Consider the following 21,001-nt stretch of genomic DNA (forward strand, 5'->3'; position numbering starts at 1 on the left):
CCCTGGCTCCAGTCATAGGAGGGCACACCTTTGCTGTGGTGTGCACATGCCTGGACATACATACACTGTCTTTGAAGACACCAGCTAAGAGTCTCTGCTCCATGTTTGGACAGGGCCAGACCTGAGCTAAGAGAAATGGACAAAAACCATTCAGGCCTGTATTCTGGTACATCTGCCGACACTGTATCCTGTGATAAAGTCGGGTGATTTACTGTCTCCACCAAACTGTAAACTCTGGGGTGGTATGCCTTTATAACTCCATGGCCCCCGGCAAAGATTCAGACTCAAAACAGGTGTCAGATAGAGAACTATTGAGTGATTGTTCCCCAGTTGCAGGCTCTGCCACCTGACAGTCATACTGTCCGGGAGAGGACCCAGCTCACCTTTTTCTCTTTATCTCCCAGTCCTTCTCAACAGTGCCAACACCTCCTGGAAACTGACTGCAAATGTGCTACTTCTCACTCCTGTGTGGCCCTCGGAGCCTGGGTTAATGCTGGGCTTTGTACCTTAAGGACCCTTTCTCCCTTCCCAGTTTTCAGTCTCAGAATTACACCTGTCTGAAGCGGCTGTTTGCCAATGCCCTAGATGGGAGTGTAAGTGTGAGGAGATGGGGGGCATTTGCCTGTGTCAGAGCATTCACTGAGGATCCTCACAGGTGCTTCTAGAAACCAAATCCTCGAAGATGACCAACCAGAAATGCCCATCATAGCACTGTTTACAGTTGCAAAAATGGAAACCAATTGAAATGTCCATCAGGAGGGGATTAAGTGAATTATGGTACAGTTACACTATTGAATATTCTACAGCCATCAACAATATACAGCTATATTCATTGACAAGGAAAACTCATATTTTTGAGTGAAAAAAGCAGGTTATAGAATTGCATGATATTCACATTTATATAAAACTTTATATATGGGAAGGATGTTGATTGAATTGTTAATAATTATGATCACCTCTAGAGATGGAAGTTTGCATTACCTTTAATTTTTAATACCATTTTGTATTGCTTAAAATTTCTATGTATTATCATTATAATGAGAAAAATCAAATAAAGCTATTTTCATTATGGGAAAACAATCCAGTGCATCCTTTGAGGCCTGTGCCACGTGTCTGTTCTCCAGGCAGCTTCCCCTGATCTGCCTTCCGTGCCCTGCCCCAGACTGGAGTGGAGCCCTGCATCTGTTGCCCTCTTCAGCCTCTGGTTTTTCTCTTCTGTGTGGTGTCAGCTCTGAGGCAATCTCTGTAGCCTCCTGAGCCCTGGACTCCCTGGGGTCCTGGGCTGCCCTGTCTTTGCTCATCCCGTGTCTTCCTCCTCCTGCAGAGGAGCCTCTGGGGCAACGGCTGCTCCTTGGCTCAAGATCAGTGCTGTACAAGCCCGTGGGCCACTGAGGCCAGATCTGCGGATTTTTCAAGCGATCCGGAAATCTGGCCTAATTTGAGGTTTAATAGGCCTCACCATGGTTGGTAAGATTGGTGCATAGTACCCCGGGAGAGCCTGCAGGCCCCACAAGTCTTGCCCCAGACAGGCCTTTGCCCCTAGGGACCTTTCTGTTGTGGAAATGCTCCTCTGGCTCTGATGGCCAGCCCTCGCTGCGGGCAGAAAGCTTCACCCACCAAGGCTGCTCAGAGGAAGCCAGCTGCTCGCCTTCCACAGGATGCTCTTTGTCTGGGTCCAGAAAAGAAACAGAAAAACCCTGTCCAATCTGAGACAGGACCTTTCCATAAAGAGATGTGACTGTTTCCAAATGACTGCCCCCTCGGGGCTTTAGAGCTCGTTGCTTCCTCTTCCATTATGAGCCGCAGTGGCGATAACCACAGGGGCCCGATAGGCAGATTTCCCCTCAAGGGAGCGCCTGCAGCCTCGCCAGAAAAATAGGAGGCTCCTGCGGCCAGGAGCACGTTCCAGAGCAGGGGACAGACTGCCCATGACGGCCCCTTCCCACTCTCGGGCCTAATTATTAACTATAGTGAGAAGTGCTATTTGTTCAGCACTGTGCTGGGCACTGTGCTCCAGGCCCTGAGACAGCTCAAATCCAGCTCCACCACCCTGCAGGGTGCACTCATGACCACACTAAGGACAGGCCAGGGGAGCTAAAGCAGCTGGCCCAGATCACACCCCAGAGCTAAGACAAACTCAAGCTCTTAGCACGGCCTCTGTGCCACACCCTGTCTGACACAATCTAGACATCCAGACGGGGACAGTCGAAAGGAACCTGGAAATCCATCCCCTAAGTTGTTTAGACATGAATGTATCCACACTGTAGGCCTGCTAAGGACAAGCCCGTTTTGGTACCCACCTGGCCTGGTACGCATTGTAGCTTCTCTGACCCACGCGAGACACTCTTTCACCTGATGGGCAGGGGGGTGCCCAGTGGAGCAGAAGCAGAGGCTGGAAGACAGAAGCAGCTTTGGTGAGTAGCTGGGGACCTTAATGGCAGACATGAGAAACTCCATTTGCTGAGAAGCCATGGGCAGCACCCTAGGGACAGCTAGCAGATGAGGCAGAGCCACCTCCCTTCCAGACCTCGAGGCCCAGATCAAGAACTGCTGTCCCCAGTTCTTAGTCTCTCAGGTCTCTTCACAATAAACCCCTATTACTTGAGGGACCCAAGTGCATCTTTGTTTCTTGGACCCTAGTACTTGGCACACCAGAGGGGCTGCTTGGGTGATTGGCTGACACGGCTCTGAAGGGCATTAAGCTGTATCACCACATGCAGCTGGCAAGCTGTGCCATCAAAGTGCTGGGGTGGCCTCTGCCAGCTCTCCCTGGGCCAGACCTGAGTCATGTTGTCTGAAGCAGCTGAGCTGCCGCTGTCATATCTGGGCAGGAGACAGGAGGCTCCTGGGAGTGGCATTGCTGGCTGGAACCCCGGATCTGGAGCCGGCCTGCCCGGGACCAAGCTTTGCTCTAAGGATTTGGGCAGGACATGCTTGTCAGAGGTGTCTTCTAACACAGGCATTCCCAGCCCCACCCGTCCCTCGTACCTCGCTTCCCCCAGATGACAGAAATGAAGAGTTTGGACTAATTCAGTAACTCACAATGCTTTTTAGTAGCACCCTTTTTAAAAGACGTGTTACACCAAAATCTAACATTCAAACATAAAAATGATGTTTCTAAATGTTATACTGTATTAGTTCAATTTATACAATGTACTTATTAACAAGGTAATCAGTAGGAACCCTGAGGCCGTTTTGCTGAACATAGTTGCTGATTTACATCAGCCTCTGCTTCCAGTTTATTTCTTTACTCTTTTTAGTTGCACAATATGGAGTAAATCAGAAACATCCTTACTGGAGAGTTAGTTGAAATTGTTAATTTTTTTTTTTTTTAATTCTTTTTTTTTTTTGAGACGGAGTTTCACTCTTGTTACCCAGGCTGGAGTGCAATGGCGCGATCTCGGCTCACCGCAACCTCCGCCTCCTGGGTTCAGGCAGTTCTCCTGCCTCAGCCTCCTGAGTAGCTGGGATTACAGGCACGCGCCACCATGCCCAGCTAATTTTTTTTGTATTAGTAGAGACGGGGTTTCACCGTGTTGACCAGGATGGTCTCGATCTCTTGACCTCGTGATCTACCCGCCTCGGCCTCCCAAAGTGCTGGGATTACAGGCATGAGCCACCGCGCCCGGCCCGAAATTGTTAATTTTTTTAAACTAACCTTGCAGTCTCAGGACGGAAGAAATAGTAGAATCTGTTTTTGTTGTCGATGAATCAGTATCCATCAGGATGAACCATGTCATTGCTAAACCCCTGCCGTTTTTTTGCCTATGAAAACAGCAAATTCACATAATTCAGTCACTAGTAATAGCTAACATCTCTCTACTGTGCACTGGGCCCTCTGCCAAACACTTTGGAAGCTGCTGTCATTTAAGCCACACCACTCTCTGTTGTGCGAGGACCCTGAGATAAGGGCAGATAAGGACCCTGAGCCTCACGGGGGTTATCCAAGGTTATACCAGTGACCAGAGCTGGGCTAGGGTGGGGCAGGCAAGGTCCACCATGGCTCAGATGGCCCCCAGTGGCTGGGCCCCTCCCGGCCAGTCCACCCCTCCATTGCCGCCCCCCGTGCGGGCTCAGAGAAGAATCCTGCCTCTGTGCCCAGCGGCGCCCACAGGCTCGTGGCCCAGGGGCTGTTTGTTTTCTTAACGGGGTTAACCAAACCTCCTGAGCAGCAGAAGCCTTGCCGGTGAAAGGGGGCTTTGTGTGACTGCAGCGGAAGCCAGGGCCTGAGCTAAGGCCGGGGCTGTGGGCCAGCCTACCCATGTGCAGGAATGGGGTGAGTCGGGGGACAACTTCACCCCCCAGCCCTTCCTGCCCTCTGCCCAGGCCTTGGTCCTATTTCCAAGTGGCAAACTGCAGGCTCCATACCTGAAATAGAGGAGCGAGTAGGGCCCAGTCCCTGGCGGGGCTGCTGCGGGAATCAGGAGACAGGTGCTTGCTTATTGTGGTCTCCAATCAGGAGCTTCAGCAGCACCAGGAGCTTGTTAACGATGCCCGCTTCGGGCTCCACCCCAGCCCAGCAATTAGAAAATCCTGGGTCAGGGCACTCAAATCTGAGATTTCACAGCCCTACAGTTGGTGGTGAAGATTGCTAAAGTCTGAGAATTACTATAATCTAATAGGGAAATACAATCCATAGCCTAGATCATAGTGGAGAAAAGACAAAGGTTTGTGTGGTAAAACAGCTCATTCTAAAAACAGAAGTTACTTTGAGGTCTGCTCATCCGTCATATAGTCTGGAACTTGGTATTCATATGCTGAGCTGGCCAGCACTGAAAGTGTACAGAAAGCAAACTTCCTTTGATCGTAATAACTGCTATGGCATTTACATCATGTGTTCCTCTTTATAGGAAAATATTTGGCCCAGCACTGTGGCTCACACCTATAATCTCAGCACTTTGGGAGGTCAAGGCAGGAGGATCAGTTGAGGCCAGGAGTTAGAGACCAGCTTGGGCAGCATAGTGAGACCCTGTCTCTACAAAACAAAACGAAACAAAAATGAGCCAGGCTTGACAATGTGTACCTGTCGTCCCAGCTACTCGGGAGGCTGAGCTCTTGAGCCTGGCAAGTCGAGGCTGCAGTGAGCCATGATTGTGCCACTGCACTCCAACCTTGGCAAAAGAGTGAGACCCTGTCTCAGTAAATTAATACATAATTGATTTTTTTAAAATTGGAAAATATTCTCCATACCTTGTTTTACCTTCCCAAAGACATCTTAAATGCCCCTAAGTCAAGGATCTTGTTTTTCTTCATTTGGACCTGCACTTTTGTGCCCTGGAACGCTGTGCAATTAGGAGCTGCAGGTCTACCATCAGATGTTTGACAAGTCAGCTGCATGGAATCTCTTTGCACAACTGGTGATGAAAATCCACTGATCTGAGGCTTCCTGGAACACCTGAAAATTAAGTAAATGGATAAAGTGGACAACAATCTGCCAAGAAAGAAGCGAGAGGAGAGGTGTGTTTAACTCTGGAGGTGGGAGGAAGATTCTTGTTGCCCCCTTGCAGGCAGCCTTTAACCCTTCAGCAGCCCCTGCTCCTTCCCCTCCCTAGTTTTTTCTCCACATACCCCCACTGCCCATTCATTCATATACTCTTTCCATCACAAATATTCTTTATGTAGTCTTTCAACCCAAATGTTTCTGAGACACACAAGTAACAATAATTGCAGATTGTAATAAGTGCATAGAAAGGGTCATATGATAGGGTGGTCAAGAAGGAAGCCTCAGCTGGTTGCAGTGGCTCACGCCTATTATCCCAGCACTTTGGGAGGCCAAGGCGGATGGTTGGCTTGAGCCCAGGAGACCAGCCTGACCAACATGGCCAAACTCCATTGCTACAAAAATTAGCCGGGTGTGGTGGTGCACACCTGTAGTCCCAGTTACTAAGGAGGCTGAGGTGGGAAAATCACCTTCGCTGTAGTGAGTTCCGTGATTGTATCACTGCACTCCAGCCTGGGCGGCTGAAGTGAGGCTCAGTCTCCAGAAAAAAAAAAAAAAGCCTCTTTGAATTGAGTTTTAGGCTAAGAATTGGAGGATGAGCCCAGTCCTTGAAGCGTCAAGGAAGAGTGTCCCCAGGTGGAACAAACAGCCTAATGTGAAGGCCCTGAGGAAGGAAAGAGCTTGTCAGGTTCCAAGAGCCTGGTGCGTGATGAGGAGAGGAGAGGAAATGAGGTGGAAGATGGAGGCTGGGCTGGGTTACTTACAGCTCTATAGATTGTGTAGGGAGGGTAGGTTTTAGTCTAAGTGCAATGGGAAACATTGGAAGGTTTTAAGCAGATCCCTTGAGAACAGTTTGTGCTGCAGGTTAGAGAATGGACATTTTATTGGGGATGAAGGCAGGGAAAAACGAAGACCCTACCTTCATGGGGACCAAGAAGTCTGAGTATCCCAGTAGAGTCCTCCCTGGACCGTGGGAGTTGGGGAGGCCCTGTAGGCCAGGGGGAGCTGGGTCCTTGAATGATGAAAGCACAGCGCTTCTCCTCATTCTGGGCCACTTTCCTTCTAGGGGACCCCTCTAGGACCTGGGAAGTTTTAGCTTTCTGATTCTGGGGTCCTTGTGTGATGCAATTTGGAAAAAAGAAAGTGTGGGACATGGTATTGGTGAGACCTATTTGCCCCATTTTGAGGTCATCTCAGCCCCTCTCTGGAGGCAGGGCTGGGGATGGAGGTTTTCTGCTCCAGTTCAGAGGCATCTCTGCAGGAGCAGGGGAGGGGTGCGTCCCCTCAACCCCAGCCCCAAAGACAGGCTCTCTGCTTCCTCCTGCCCACCCCATGACCTCCCACTAGGTGTGAGCTTTGGAAGGCAGGGCCTCCCCTCTCCCCATGTTACGAGGCCTTTGTAGCGGAAGTCAGTGGAGTAGAGGCCCTGCCATGGTGCTGCTGAATGGTAGCAGCTCCTGGACAGCTGGAGGGGTGCAGGGCTGAGAGGTGGGCGCAGTGGCTCTTTCCAGCACATGGCCTGAGAGAATTCTAGATTAAAATTCTGCCACATATCTAGGAAGCAGCAGCCCAGAGGGGTGGACAAGGGCAACTCGTGCCACCCCCCAAAGTCCCTCTTCCCATCCACTGCCCTGTGCCCACTTGTCCTAGTCATCCAGGACAAGCCCACAGTCAAGCTGCTACTCAATGCTTCTGCTAAGGGCCTAACATGTCTCACTTTTTTTTTTTTTTTGAGACAGAGTCTTGCTCTGTTGCCCAGTCTGGAGTGCAATGGCACGATCTTGGCTCATTGCAACCTCTGCCTCCTGGGTTCAAGCCATTCTCCTGCCTCAGCCTCCCGAGTAGCTGGGATTACAGGCACGTGCCACCATGCCCGGCTGATTTTTAGTAGAGACGGGGTTTCACTATGTTAGCCAGGCTAGTCTCGAACCCCCGACCTCAGGTGATCCACCCGCCTTGGCCTCCCAAAGTGCTGGGATTACAGGTGTGAGCCACCGCGCCTGGCCAAATCATCTCACTGAATACACTCGCCTCAAGGATCCACATTATCCCTATTTTGCAGATGAGCAAAAGTCTACACAGTTCCTGAAATCCAGGTTGTCTGATCCCCAAATCAGAGCCTAAGTCCCTAAACTGCCTCTTCCTCACAAACAGCCTGGAGCCGCTTAGGGTTAGAAGATACAAGTGGATGGATAGATGAAAACAATGAATGAATGGAGGGACCTGTGGATGCTGGGGAAGGGGACATCATAGCTGGATTGGGTCCACGCCTTGCTCAGGTGTGGCCTCAGCCGGAGACTCCAGGTCGCAATCCCAGGGACCAGGCTGAAAGGAGGGAAAGGCTGGGGAAGGGGCTGAGGAACGCAAGGCAGGTAGGTCCCCGGTTGGCCGGAGGACCCGCACTGAGGCCCGGGCCCCGCCTCCGTCCACGCCTGGAGCCACAGGCCGCTCTTAATCCTTAGTAGACGCTTAACTCAGGATGGGTGACATTTTCGCTCACCGGTTCCTGGCATCAGTGAGCGCTCAGTAAATGTTTGACAAACGGGTGACTCCACTGCCCCGCGCCGCGTCCGGGTCCCGCCTAATCTTCTGGGCTCAGGACCCGCCGCGCTAGGGAACGCCCGGGGCGGGGTCGCCTGGGGGCGGGGCCTGGGTGGGGCCTGTGGGCTTAGGGGGCGGGGCGGGGCCGGCGGCGCAGGGGTCGTCTGTCTGCTCCGGGAGAGTTAGGGCTCGGATCCGAGCGCGCGGAGCGGCCGGGGCCGGGGCCGGGGCCGGGGCGCGGATGCTGGAAGTTCACATCCCGTCGGTGGGGCCCGAGGCCGAGGGGCCCAGGCAGAGCCCGGAGAAAGGCCACATGGTGAGCGCGGCCCCTGGATGGGGAGGGGCTCTGGGACCTGCTGGGTTTCCCCGCGCTGCGCTCAGTGGAGACCCGGAGCCCGGGCCGGGGTAAACGGGCGCTGCGGGCTGGACCGTCGGGGGACACCTTGTCGAGGGTTTGGGGGTCGCTTGGATTTGCCACCCTCGCAGACTGTGGTTCGGGCTCTTGAGAGACCACAGGGCGCCGAGGGGCGGGTCCGCCAGGCGGTTCTCCCAGGTGTGCGGGAGCGGAGCGTTCCTGGGAGCCGCGGCGCCGCAAGGCCGCTTTGTGCCTTTGAGCGCGGGGCGGGTGGGCGCGTCGCTGGGCGCGGGTCCTGCTTCGTCCTCCCGCGGGGTCTCACGCGCACCCCCACTGCCCGCCCGCGCCGCCAGGTGTTCCGAGTAGAGGTGTTGTGCAGCGGACGCAGACACACGGTGCCGAGGCGCTACAGCGAGTTCCACGCGCTGCACAAGCGGGTGAGGCGGCGCCGACCCCCACTGACCCCGGCCCAGCCTCTGTCCAGCCCCTGCGAGGCGGGCGGGCGAGCTCCAGCCCCAGCCTCCACCACCCCCATGACTGCCCCTGTCTGAAGAGGGGAGGGTGCGGGGGGCAGAGCCTGGCCCGCACCGACCATGCCCCTGTATGGCCGGTCACCCCAGGAAGCCCAGCGCCCACCCTCCCGGGCGTCTGTGGGTGGTTTGGGGCCTCCCTCGCCATCGGCCCGTCCACCACTCATCAGGGTCTGTCCCAGGGTAGAGCCCGAAGGCCGGGGCGCGGGGCGCTGGAGGGCTTCTGGCTTGGGCGAAGAGGGCTTGAGGGCTCAGTCGGGATGCTGTGATCGCACGCGGTAAACCCCCAGTAGATCAAGAAGCTGTACAGAGTGCCCGACTTCCCCTCGAAACGCCTGCCCAACTGGAGGACCAAGGGGTTGGAACAGCGCCGGCAGGGCTTGGAGGCCTACATCCAGGTATGCAAGGGCACACTTGGTCGCCGAAGCCTGATGTGCCAGGGATGTGGCCCAGACAAAGAGGTGTGGGCATGGCAGGGAGGGAACCCATAACTTGGGGATGTTATTCACCACCTCAAGCATCCATTTTCTGAAAAGTAATATAGGTCCAAATATCCCTCTCTGGAGTGTTGAAAGGACTGAATGAGGTAACAGACACAGGTAGTCCCAGCTCCATGAAAGGCAGGTCCTGTCCCCTCCAGGATGAGGTCCTGTGCTGCCCTCCTGATGGGATGTAGGGTGAGTGTCCTTCCCCCAACAGCAAAGCTATGCCACTTCGCGGGGTACAACCTGTGCACACAGGGCCCAGTGCTCACAAGGGCCCTGAGCTTGGTTTAATGCTCTGCTGTCATTGTCTTGAAATTCTTTTTTTGGAACGAAGAGTCCTGCATTTTCATCGGCATTGGGCTATGCAAATTAGTAGCTGGGTCTTATTGCAGGTCTCCTCTGTCCTCTCCAGGGCATCCTGTATCTGAACCAGGAGGTGCCCAAGGAGTTACTGGAATTCCTGAGACTTCGGCACTTCCCCACAGACCCGAAGGCTAGCAGCTGTGGGTAAGGGGGGATTGGGGTTGGGGGCCAGGGGCTGTCAGCAGAGAGCAGGTAAGGGAAGGTGTTGGAGGGCCAGCCCTTTCTTCTCACACCTGCCAGGCCCCAGCCTGACATGACCGCCCTCACCAGCTTTCTTGACCTGGGTGGAGGGGCTTTTTTGGACAGCCTTGGTTTCCCCAGCCCTCTGGAACTGGGCTTGTTACAAATAGAAGCAGTGGTCCCCTGGGAGGTACAGTTCTGGGCTCTGGTGTCCCCACCCCTTCCTCACCTTCCCCCGGGCATCCCCAGGCAGCTTACAGTGTTTCTCTTCTCTTCAGCACCCTGGGGGAGTTCCTGTCTGGTGACAGCAGGCAAGTCAAGGCCTTGACCCGTGCCTGGCCCCTGCCGCCCCCTAGTGGCCATATGCTAGGAGGCCGGCCTGCTGCCTGGGCCTGTCTGGCCTGGGCCCTGTGGTCTATCCTCCCCTTGGTGCCTCCTGAGCCCATTTCCCACTCACGTTTTCCTTCATGGGTCCCTGGTGATCTCAACCCCATCTCCACCCCGCTGTGGGATTCTGCCCTGCCTCCCACACCCATGGTTCATGACCCTCTTTCCTCCCAGCTCCCAGCAGCACCAGCGGCCTGTCCTGGGCTTCCATGTGGATCCCTATGTGTGCACCCCCTCCCCAGGTGAGGAGCTGCCTAGATCCAGGGCTACAGGAGGTGGGCTTGGCATTGTTCTGCTCCCGGGATCCCCAAGCAGCATGTCCTTCCTGCTGCCCTCCTCTGGGGCCATTACCTCCTGCTCCTGTTTCCCCTGGAGCGTGCTGTGTAGACACAAGGAAAACAAGTTTGGCTTCCCTGGTCTCCATTTCCTCCATAGCCTGACTTCTTTACCAAGCTGATGTGAACAGAATGCGACCTGGGAATGCCAAGGCTTCATTTGGGATGGACAGCTGCTGTCTGCTGCCTTGGCAGGGCTCCTACTTCCAAGGGCGAGGGGGTGGGGATGCTGAGCTCATGAACAGGACCTCAAGGAGCTGCAGCCCTGAGGCCAGACCTGTTTAATTCTATCCCACAGAGCCGCTGCCCAACGTGGTGGTGGATGGTGTGCTCCAGGGCCTCTCCAGCTTCAGCATCAGCCCAGATAAAGCCCAGCCAAACGATGCCTGTCACCCTGCTCCTCTGCCACCTACATCCTGATCAGTCCAGAGGCCTCTGGCCACCTCCTAGGACAGTCATGTGCCTCCATCCTATCAACTCCATATAAGGCTAGGTCCTCCCTTGGTCTGGACCCAGGTCTTAACAACTACCTAGTGCCCAGCTGTGCCACACCCCACTCAAGGCTCAGAACTTGGCTTGCACTGGTGGCTGGAGGTGGTAGAATTTGCACGTTCTTCTTAGAGTGCAGGAGCCAAGGCAGGGTCAAGAAGATAAGCAATAAAGGAAGAAGTCAGCTGCGCACGGAGGCTCATGCCTGTAATCCCAACACTTTGGGAAGCCAAGGCAGGAGGACTGCTTGAGCCTGGGAGTTTGAGACCAGCCTGTGCAACATAGTGAGACCTGTCTCTACAAAAAAAAAGTCAATTTAGAGGTAGGCTATGAAAAGGTACAGGTATATTTCTTCACAAAGACTGGAGGGTGGTGGCGAGGGGGGAAATGTGGAGGCCCAGTAGCCGGCGAAGTTTAGAAGCAGGGGGCAAAAGCTCCTGCCTGACTTTTCCGGGGTAGTTTCTGGGTCAAAGTTTCAGGCAGGATCCCAGGGAAGGGGCAGGCACCCACTGCTGCAGGAGAATGGCAGGCCTGTTGGGGTGTAGGCTTGGGGGAGGCACCGCAGACTCAAGAACCAGGCCCACATGTTACAAAAAAAAAAACCCACTTTTTTTTAATTGGTCAGTGTTGGCAGGAGTTTGTTACAAAACTGGGTCCATGGGCCTGTGGAATGTGAGGGGAGTGGGTCCACCAGATGCCAGCACCGGGGCCAGTGCAGCTCAGAGCCCTATGGCGGACTAACTTCACCCCCTGGAGGGCAACAGGGCCTGCACAGATGGTCACTAAAAGGAAGAGGTCCCTGGGCCCTACTCCTTGGCGATGGCAAAGGGCTTCTCCACCTCGATCTTGCCGCAGTCTGCGATGATCACATCCTTCAGGGGTTTGTCCCGGCTGTCTGTCTTGGTGCTCTCCACCTTCCGCACTACCTCCTGGAAAGAACAGGTGGAAGCAGGAGGGCACAATGGGTCAGGAGGTCCACTGCTCGGGAGAAGGGCCCCAGCGTATGGCTCAGGAAGGCTGAGATCCATAAGTGATCAACAGCACACAAAACTGGAGGCACCAAAATTCTAACAGACTCCTGGCCAGGGTGCTAGGCCAGGGCACGGAGAACACAGATTTGACAAGGGCATGCAGGAGTTTTGTTCCTTTGAAGTAAGAGCCAGGTTGGGCCAAGGGCGAGGAGGAGGAAGAGGGTGAGCGGGGAAGGTGGCTTCTCAGGGACATTGTGTTCGGCTGCACTCTGGACGCCTCAGGGGTGGGGCCAGCACATCACTGAGTGTATGAGGGGAAGGAGGCTCTGGCAGCTGGGCAGCCTTAACAAGGCTTCCTGGCAGGGCTCTGCGGGGCTGGAAGAATTGAGAACCTTGGGCGCATGGAGCTGCGGGGTTTATTCAGGACAGGAGCCCTGGGCCACACCTGTGGGTTGGGTCCTTTTGGAAGAGGGATGGACGCATGGAGCTCCTGCCCCGGGGCCTGTGTTGAATCCCCGGTGAGGACTGCCCAGGTATAGCCCTTGCTTCCAGAACTCACCATGCCCTCTAGAACTTTGCCGAACACCACATGCTTGCCATCTAGCCAGGCCGTCTTGACTGTAGTGATAAAGAACTGGGAGCCGTTGGTGTCTTTGCCTGCGTTGGCCATGCTCACCCAGCCAGGCCCATAGTGCTTCAGCTTGAAGTTCTCATCAGGGAAGCGCTCACCATAGATGCTCTTTCCTGGGAAAAAAGACAGAGTAGGTCGGGGGAACTGGATTGGGCCAAACCAAGCAGACATTCGGGGCAAGGACTGAGGGGCTCAAGCTGTCCTCTGTGCCAGGCTGGGCACCTTCTATCCTCAGAGCCAAGCCATGCTGACTGAGACCAAGTGGGGCATCAGGCCAGGCTGATGTGGTGAACAGCTCACAGAAGGATTACTTTGAGAGGACAGTTTTGTGGCTTTTAAATAAGGCACATGTTATCAGCTCCCCTTGGCTAGGCTTCGGGCCTGCCACGGAGGGACTTTGGTGGAGGGAGGTGCTGTACAGGATGCAGGGGAGTCAATGGGGTCTGAACTCCTGAAAAGGAGGACTGCTGTGGCTGGCCAGCCTGTTTTCCTATGAGTACAACAGACACAGGCATAGCTGCAGAGGAGAAGGCAGCCAGAGATGGGTGGGGAGAGGCTGCTCCTTGGGTTCTGGAGAGTCAACATCTCTTAACAAGGAATGAACAGGAATAAGAGGCAGCTGTGAGTGTGTGTGATGCGTCTATCCACGTGGGGCTTGGGGCTATGACAAGGGCAGCAGGGGTGATCACTACACCGTTTCGGAGATTCTAGTTCCAAAGCTGCTTCCAGAAGAAACACTGAAACCCTTCTTTTTCTCTGTCACCCCTTGGAGACGGACACTGTGCATTAAGCCCAAGAAACCCAGCAAAAAACGGGTCATTTTCATTTGTTTTATCTAACACCTTTCAAATTGTATACGCGTGCCAAACCCTTTTTCCCTTCCCAGTGCCCCTACCTTCATTCTGTGCTTCCACCGAATGGAACTGGGCTGGGAAAGTGTCCTAGACCGATGCCAACCAGAAAGATGGTTCTGATTGGGCCGCAGGTAGGAAGACTGAAAACCAAGAATGACCAGACTCTGGCTGGTGGGGACAGAATGTTTCAGCCTTTGTTCCACCTCTCACCCCCACGCTGGGAGACTGGACTTTGCCACATGTGCAGTGAGTCCTGGCTGGGGTGCTGGCTAAAAGCCTCCCCTATTTGAGAATCCTCTGAGTAAATCTCAGCCAACTGTGGGATTTTGATTATAGTTGTTATCCAGAAAACCCCCAAATCTCCATCCTTAGCTCCACTCTCCCAAGATACAGGAGTTCCAAACCCAAATGGACACTTCTCTTTAAACTCAACATACGTCATCTTTTGACCTCAGTTATTCTTTTGACCCCTGTTCCTCTGCACGTGGCTCAGCTTGTCCCTACCTATCCCCCACGTACTCACTCTTTCCATTCCCGCCACCCCGGCTACAGTAGGTGAGTGCTTAGGGCACTAATAGTGTGTGCCAGAGACTGTTCCAAGCATCTTACATATTTAACAATCCACCCTATGAGGAGGAGCTAACTCGATTTCAAAGATAAAGAACCTGAGGCCAGAGAATAAAAGGAGCCCCAGCGAAGCAGCGGCAGAGCTAAAGTTCAGAACAAGGTGGTCTGTTCTCTAATCTCTGCTCTCAGCCACCTTGGGATCAGGCCCAAATCTCCCCGCCCAGGGTCAGCTGTACCAGTGCCCCCAGCAGCCTGCCTGCCCTGGTCTCCACATCCTGGATCTGCCACCATGCGACTCGAGGGCTCGTCCTCTTACTCAGCTCTGTGGCCCCGACTCCTTGCAAGCCGAAGCCCAGGCTGCAGGCCATGACCCACCTCTCTGCACTCTGGGTACAGATGCCCTCACCTCACCTTTGGCCAAGCTCCTTCCACATAACAGCACTGGGCTCCTGCCCTAACCTTGCCTCTTCTTTGCCCATTCAAATTCTCCTCATCCAGGACCCCACTGAAATCTTTCCTCACATCCGCAAGCCCATGCCCATTCCCCCTGGCCTGTGGGGATTCCTCTGCTTGTCAGCACTTCAACAATGGCTGACTTACTAAGCACTCAGAGTCTGCCAGGCACATCACACTCCAGAGCTAGTCTAATCCTCACAGCCCCACAACTCTCCAGTCTCACTGGACAGAAGAGGGAACGAGCTCCAAGGACTCACTCGCCTGAGGTCACAAAGCAAGAAGGTGGCAGACGGTGGACTGAGCCCGGCTGTGTCTGACCCACAAATACAGTTCTTTGGTCTCCTTTGTGAGCCTGAGTCCTAAGTATCATGGCCCACTTGTACATTTTCAGTTGTTGGAAGTAAAAGGGAGCCACTGCCTCATGGGTCTTTACATCCACAACCCCCACCACAGAGCCCCACAGACACTCACAGAGGACTGAGCTGTGCTCTAAGGGAGGAGCCGGCTGCACCTGAGCTCAGTGAGATTCACGCAGGGGTCCGGGGGTCTTTCTGTCCTCTGTGTCCTCTTAATGCAGAGGTAAGAGTCGGCCCTAGCAGAGTGGTCCCTGGTGAAAGACTGTCAAGGATTGGACCGGGCACAGTGGCTCATGCCTCTAATTCTAGCACTTTGGGAGGCCGAGGTGGGCGGATTACCTGAGGTCAGGGGTTCAAGACCAGCCTGGCCAACATGGTGAAACCCTGTCTCTACTAAAAATACAAATTAGCCAGGTGTGGTGGTGGGTGCCTGTAATCCCAGCTACTCAGGAGGCTGAGGCAGGGGAATCGCTTAAACCCCAGGGGCAGATGTTGTAGTGAGCCAAGGTCACGCCACTGCACTCCAGACTGGGTGACAGAGCAAGACTCTGAAAAAGGGAGGGAGGGAGGGAGGGAGAGAGGGAGGAAGAGAGGGAGGAAGGAAGACTGTCAAGGAAAGCAACTGCTCCCACTCTTTTTTCTTTTTGACGGAGTCTCGCTCTGTCGCCCAGGCTGGAGCGCAATGGTGTGATCTTGGCTCACTGCAACCTCCGCCTCCTAGGTTCAAGTAATTCTGCCTCAGTCTCCAGAGTAACTGGGATTACAGGCACCCGCCACCACACCCGGCTAATTTTGTGTACTTTTAGGTGCCTGCCACCACACCCGGCTAATTTTTTGTATATTTAGTAGAGACAGGGTTTCAACATGTTGACCAGGCTAGTCTTGAACTCAAGGCCTCAAGTTTGGTCTCCCAAAGTGCTGGGATTACAGACGTTAGTCACCGTGCCTGGCCCTCCCACTCTTGCTGGGGCTTCCAGGGTAGCCTGCATAGGCTTTGCATGCCTGACCTAGAATTGTGTACCCACATGTCTTCATTTTGCTTCCACATGCCTCTCTCTCCAGTCCCCATTCCAAAGAGATATCGGGAAGGGTCACCAGGCTGTAGGCCTGGATCAGCAGGTCGGCCACCTAGGAGAGAGTCTCTTAGGTCTTCCATCAGGTCCACCCCATTATTCTCTCTCCTTTGTACTAGGTTCTCTCTACAAAGAAAGGTGCTGTTGGTCTCAAAGTGGGTAATACGTAGGCCTACCTCTAGAGCTGGGGAAGAAAGAGGCCTTGTCTCCCCAGCAGAGCCTGGCCCTCCCATCATGGAGGCTACATTGACATACTCCTTGGCCCAGAGGACCTGTGGTTACCTCCTGTGCCATCTCCCCTGGTGAAGTCTCCGCCCTGGATCATGAAGTCCTTGATTACACGATGGAATTTGCTATTTTTGTAGCCAAATCCTTTCTAGAAAAAGGGAAGAGAAAGTAAGGAGGTGGTATGGGGCAGCAGGAAGACATTAAACAGGCCCTGCAGGAACAAGTCCACAACTCCTGCTTGCAGAAGACACCCCAGCTGACCACTTTCACTGTTGAATGTGCTGCTGAGTGAGCGAGCAGCCATCATGGGACAGGCATGGTGCGTACAGATGTGGAAATTCCTCTGCCTCCATACAATTCCCAGACTTCATACACCACACAATGCCTTTCCCCTCTTATTTCTTCCAGTCATAAGAACAGATACAAGAAAACTGAGAGGAAAGGTCACCTGCTGGCTCAATGGAAAGTTAATATAAACTGAAATAGAGTACTGCTGTTTCCTCAAAACCCACTGCCATCGCTCTAGGTGAAGTCTCCCCAGGAAGCTCTGGACCCCTTACTCTTTTTTTTTGAGACGGAGTTTTGCTCTTGTCACTCAGTCAAGAGTGCAATGGCACCATCTCCTCTCACTGCAACCTCCGCCTCCTGGGTTTAAGCGATTCTCCACCTCAGCCTCCCGAGTAGCTGGGATTATAGGCATGCACCACCATGCCCAGCTAGTTTTTGTATTTTTGGTAGAGATGGGGTTTCACCATGTTGGCCAGGCTGGTCTCGAACTCCTGAACTCCTGAACTCAGATGATCCACCCACCCCAAAGTGCTAGGATTACAGGCATAAGCCACCACGCCCAGCCTTTTTTTTTTTTTTTGAGACCGAGTCTCACTCTCACCCAGGCTGGAGTGCAATGGCGTGTTCTCAGCTCACTGCAACCTCTGCCTCCCAGGTTTAAGTGATTCTCCTGCCTCAGCTCCCAAATAGCTGGGACTACAGGCACACACCACCACACCTGGCTAATTTTTGTATTTTTAGTAGAGACTGGGTTTCACTGTACTGGTCAGGCTGGTCTCGAACACCTGACCTCGTGATCTGCCCGCCTCAGCCTCCCAAAGTGCTGGGATTACAGGCGTAAGCCACTGCACCCGGCCTATTATTTTATTTATTTATTTTTTTGAGATGGAGTTTCCCTCTTGTTGCCCAGGCTGGAGTGCAATGGTGCAATTCAAGCAAAAATTGCTTGAATCCCGCCTCCTGGGTTCAAGCAATTCTCCTGTCTCGGCCTCGCGAGTAGCTGGGATTACAGGTGTCCACCACCATGCCTGGCTAATTTTTATATTTTTGGTAAAGAGGGGATTTCACCATGTTGGCCAGGCTGGTCTTGAATTCCTGACCTCAGGTGATCTACCCACCTCAGCCTCCCAAAGTGCTGGGATTGCAGGCATGAGCTACTGCATCCAGCCTTTAATTTTTTAGTGAGAGGGTCCACTCTGTTGCTCAGGCTCGAGTGCAGTGGCATGATCTCAGCTCACTGCAACCTCCACCCCCCTGGTTCAAGCAATTCTTTTGCCTCAGCCTCCTGAGTAGCAGGAATTACAGGTGTGTACCACCATGTCTGGCTAAGAGACAGAGTCTCACTCTGTCACCAGGCGTCAGGCTGGAGTGCAGTGGCGCGACCTTGGCTCACTGCAACCTCCACCTCCCAGGTTCAAGCAATTCTCCTGCCTCAGCCTTCTGAGTAGCTGGGACTACAGGCGCGCGCCACCACGCCCAGCTAAATTTTTTGTATTTTTAGTAGAGATGGGGTTTCACCATGTTGGCCAGGATGGTCTCTATCTCTTGACCTTGTGATTCGCTCCCCCTTGGCCTCCCAAAGTGCTGGGATTACAGGTGTGAGCCACCACGCCCAGCCTAATTTTTGTATTTTTAGTAGGGACGGGGTTTCACCACCTTGGCCTCCCAAAGTCCCAAAGTGCTGGGATTACAGACATGACCATGCCCAGGTTAAATATATTTTAGACAAGGACTCACTCTAGCCCAGGCTGGAATACAGTTGCATGATCATGGCTCACTGCAACCTCCATTTCACTTCAGCCTCCTCAGTAGCTGTAGCTGGGACCACAGGTATACCCTGTCACACTCAGCTAATTAAAAACATTTTGGGGGGGTAGAGACAGTCTTGCTATGTTACCCAGGCTGGTCTTGAACTCCTGGGCTCAAGTAATCCTCCTGCCTTGGCCTTCCAAAGTGCTGGAATTATAATTATGAGCCACTGTGCTAGGTCAGGGCCCCTTCACTCTTAAGAAAGGACAATGCTAATGCTGGGTTCCCAGGGCAACAGGCAGTCGGTGCTCAGTGAGGCCCACACTACAGATGGGCGGCACTCTACAGGTCAGTTTGCTGCCATCCCCAGTGCCAACTTCACTTCGTTTGGGTTGACTACCCCTGCTCCAGCCACTTACCTCTCCTGTAGCTAAGGCCACAAAATTATCCACTGTTTTTGGAACAGTCTTTCCAAAGAGACCAAAGACCACCCGGCCTACATCTTCATCTCCAATTCGTAGGTCAAAATACACCTGAGAAAAGAGACCATTTCCAACTTAGCTTCCTTTTTTTTAAAGATGGGGTTTCACCATATTGGTCAGGCTGGTCTCGAACTCCTGACCTCAGGTGATCCGCCCACCTCAGCCTCCCAAAGTGCTGGGATTATAGGCGTGAGCCACCGCGCCTGGCTCCAACTTAGCTTCTTTAAAGGGGCATTGCTGGGGGAGGGAAGGCACAAGAAGCTGCCCTGAGGATGGGAGAGAGAATAGAGCCATAGTTTTAGAGAAGTAGTTTGGATCTGATTTTGGTGAAGGTAAAAATCCTATGAGAATCTGATGAAAGCTCCATTATCTACACTCTTCTTGGACTACAGGATAACAATAATTGCTCTAAACATCGAATCGACCCAGATTCTAAAAATTAACATTAAAAACCCCGTAAGAAAGAGGGTCTAAGTTCACCACTTAAGTTTTAACTATACATACTGTGTTCTGTAATTGCAAGTGGCTAAAATTTGGCTTAAGGAAAGAAATGATTCGGAATCTGGCAGGCGTGATCTTTCACCATCTCCCCAGCACTGAGAAGTGTTTTCAAAAAGGCTGCTCTGAGGCTGCCAGTGCCAGACCAGATGGGCATCCGGGGACCCAACTAACTCCCTGGGTCAGGGCAGGGGCTAAGGGGGTCGGGGCTAGGGCTGGGGGTGTCGGGGTGGGTCCGGGTCGTTCTCCCAACTGAATGGGCAGGACGGCCCAGGCGACACGAGGCCACAGACAGAAGCCGAGGGAGGAGGGGCTGAGCCAAGGCCAAAGCCAAGGCCGTCTGGGCCCAAGCTCCGGAACCGTAAATGCGGCAGACGCCACCGGACCTTGACGGTGACTTTAGGCCCCTTCTTCTTCTCATCGGCCGCAGAAGGTCCCGGCAGCAGCAGGAAGAAGACGGAGCCCGCGATGAGGGCGGCAGCAAGAAGCACCTTCATGTTGCGCTCGGAGAGGCGCAGCATCCACAGGCGGAGGCGAACGCGGCCGGGACAGCCAAGGCCGGAAGAGGGTGGGGCCGCGGAGGCTAGAACGCCGGCGCCGCCACGCGCGGGCGGGGGGGACTGGGGCTGCTCGCGGGCTCCCGGCGGGCGGCGGGCGCCGTTTCCCCCCTCCGGCTCGGTGCCGGATAGTAGGTCCTCCTACGGGGCGGGCACCGACGCGGGCTCGTGGGTGGCCGCCACGTTATGGCTCCCTCATTGGGCTCCCGGCCGCCCTCTCCCACCCATAGGAAGGCCACCGGCGGAAGGCGGCCCTGCCGAGCGCGGGCCGGCGCTACGAAAGGACCACAAGCCCCGGCATGCCCCGCGGCCCGTCCGCCCTGCCCAGAGCGCTGTTCCGCTGGCCTGCGGTCGCTGGCGTTTGAGGATAGCAAATACGTGGGCCTGGACTGGGGCATGGGACGCCTGTCACTGCATGTTTTGGGCCAGTCAAGTGTCTGTCACCACCAAATTGGCTCTAAGCGTGGTAGCTTCCAAACGCTCCAGGCACATTTATCCTTCCCGAGCGTGACCTTGTACGACTGCTTCCACTTGTCTTGCAAAACTTGCTGCACAACCCACTTTCCTTTTTGCTGAGTCCATCACGCTACTACCCATTGTTCTCTCCCTTCTGTAATCTGGCTCTGCTTGCCGATGTATAAATCAATGCACACCTTCTTGTATACGCTGTTCTTAACTTCCTTTACCGGTTTGATTTCCCCAGTAGACTTTTTCCGCGCAAGGGGCTGTGTGGCATTTACTCTGTCCACAGCTCCCTCACAGCCCTGCAGTACTGTATACCCAACAAGGCCCCGGGCGGAATAGCTTCACAACCGCACTGACATGAGAAATAATTTATGCCACGGCCTGAAGATACAGTGCCTTTTTTCCAGAGGTCAGGGTTAGTTACTAGAAGTTTCCACGAGGCTATTTTCGGTTTTAACACACTTGTTGTCCCACTCTACAACATGCTTTGGTACTGGGACTCTTACACACCAAAACAAACCAAAAGACAGGCTTCCAAAATTTGGACCTATGGCGTTAAAACGTCTTTGAAACTAATTTTCAAAGATTGACTTCGTAGAAATTCCAGGTTGTCACAGCACAGATTGTAGGCAGGGCTCCATTTCCATAAATTATGCCATGTAGTCTTCATGAGGTGCTGACCTGAGGCTGAAGTTATGCAGGGCCACTGGCATTAACTTTG

The 21,001-nt window shown here is 53.8% G+C and overlaps 2 protein-coding genes across 4 annotated transcripts; one reads left to right on the forward strand and one right to left on the reverse strand.

Annotated features, from left to right (window-relative positions):
* The first annotated feature begins 8,222 nt into the window (after window positions 1-8,222).
* SNX22 (sorting nexin 22) lies at window positions 8,223-13,337 on the forward strand. 3 transcript variants are annotated; one of them, XM_012443007.3, is made up of 7 exons: window positions 8,223-8,297; window positions 8,690-8,773; window positions 9,160-9,264; window positions 9,764-9,858; window positions 10,173-10,205; window positions 10,456-10,523; window positions 10,915-13,337. In XM_012443007.3, the coding sequence occupies exons 1-7, from the start codon at window positions 8,223-8,225 to the stop codon at window positions 11,034-11,036; spliced, it is 582 nt and encodes a 193-aa protein (XP_012298430.1). In that variant the 3' UTR covers window positions 11,037-13,337. The 3 variants fall into 3 exon arrangements, with proteins under 3 accessions (XP_012298430.1, XP_012298432.1, XP_012298433.1); XM_012443009.3 differs by lacking the exon at window positions 10,173-10,205; XM_012443010.3 differs by lacking the exon at window positions 9,160-9,264.
* Window positions 11,693-19,812, reverse strand: PPIB (peptidylprolyl isomerase B). Its single transcript, XM_012443006.3, has 5 exons — window positions 19,645-19,812; window positions 18,698-18,811; window positions 16,296-16,389; window positions 12,636-12,820; window positions 11,693-12,034 (listed from the first exon to the last, which is right to left on the reverse strand). The coding sequence occupies exons 1-5, from the start codon at window positions 19,777-19,779 to the stop codon at window positions 11,912-11,914; spliced, it is 651 nt and encodes a 216-aa protein (XP_012298429.1). The 5' UTR covers window positions 19,780-19,812; the 3' UTR covers window positions 11,693-11,911.
* Window positions 19,813-21,001: the final 1,189 nt, after the last annotated feature.

Source organism: Aotus nancymaae, unplaced genomic scaffold, assembly GCF_030222135.1.
Source record: "Aotus nancymaae isolate 86718 unplaced genomic scaffold, 86718_ANA_hifiasm-v0.15.2.pri h1tg000041l, whole genome shotgun sequence".
Lineage (NCBI taxonomy): Eukaryota > Metazoa > Chordata > Mammalia > Primates > Aotidae > Aotus > Aotus nancymaae.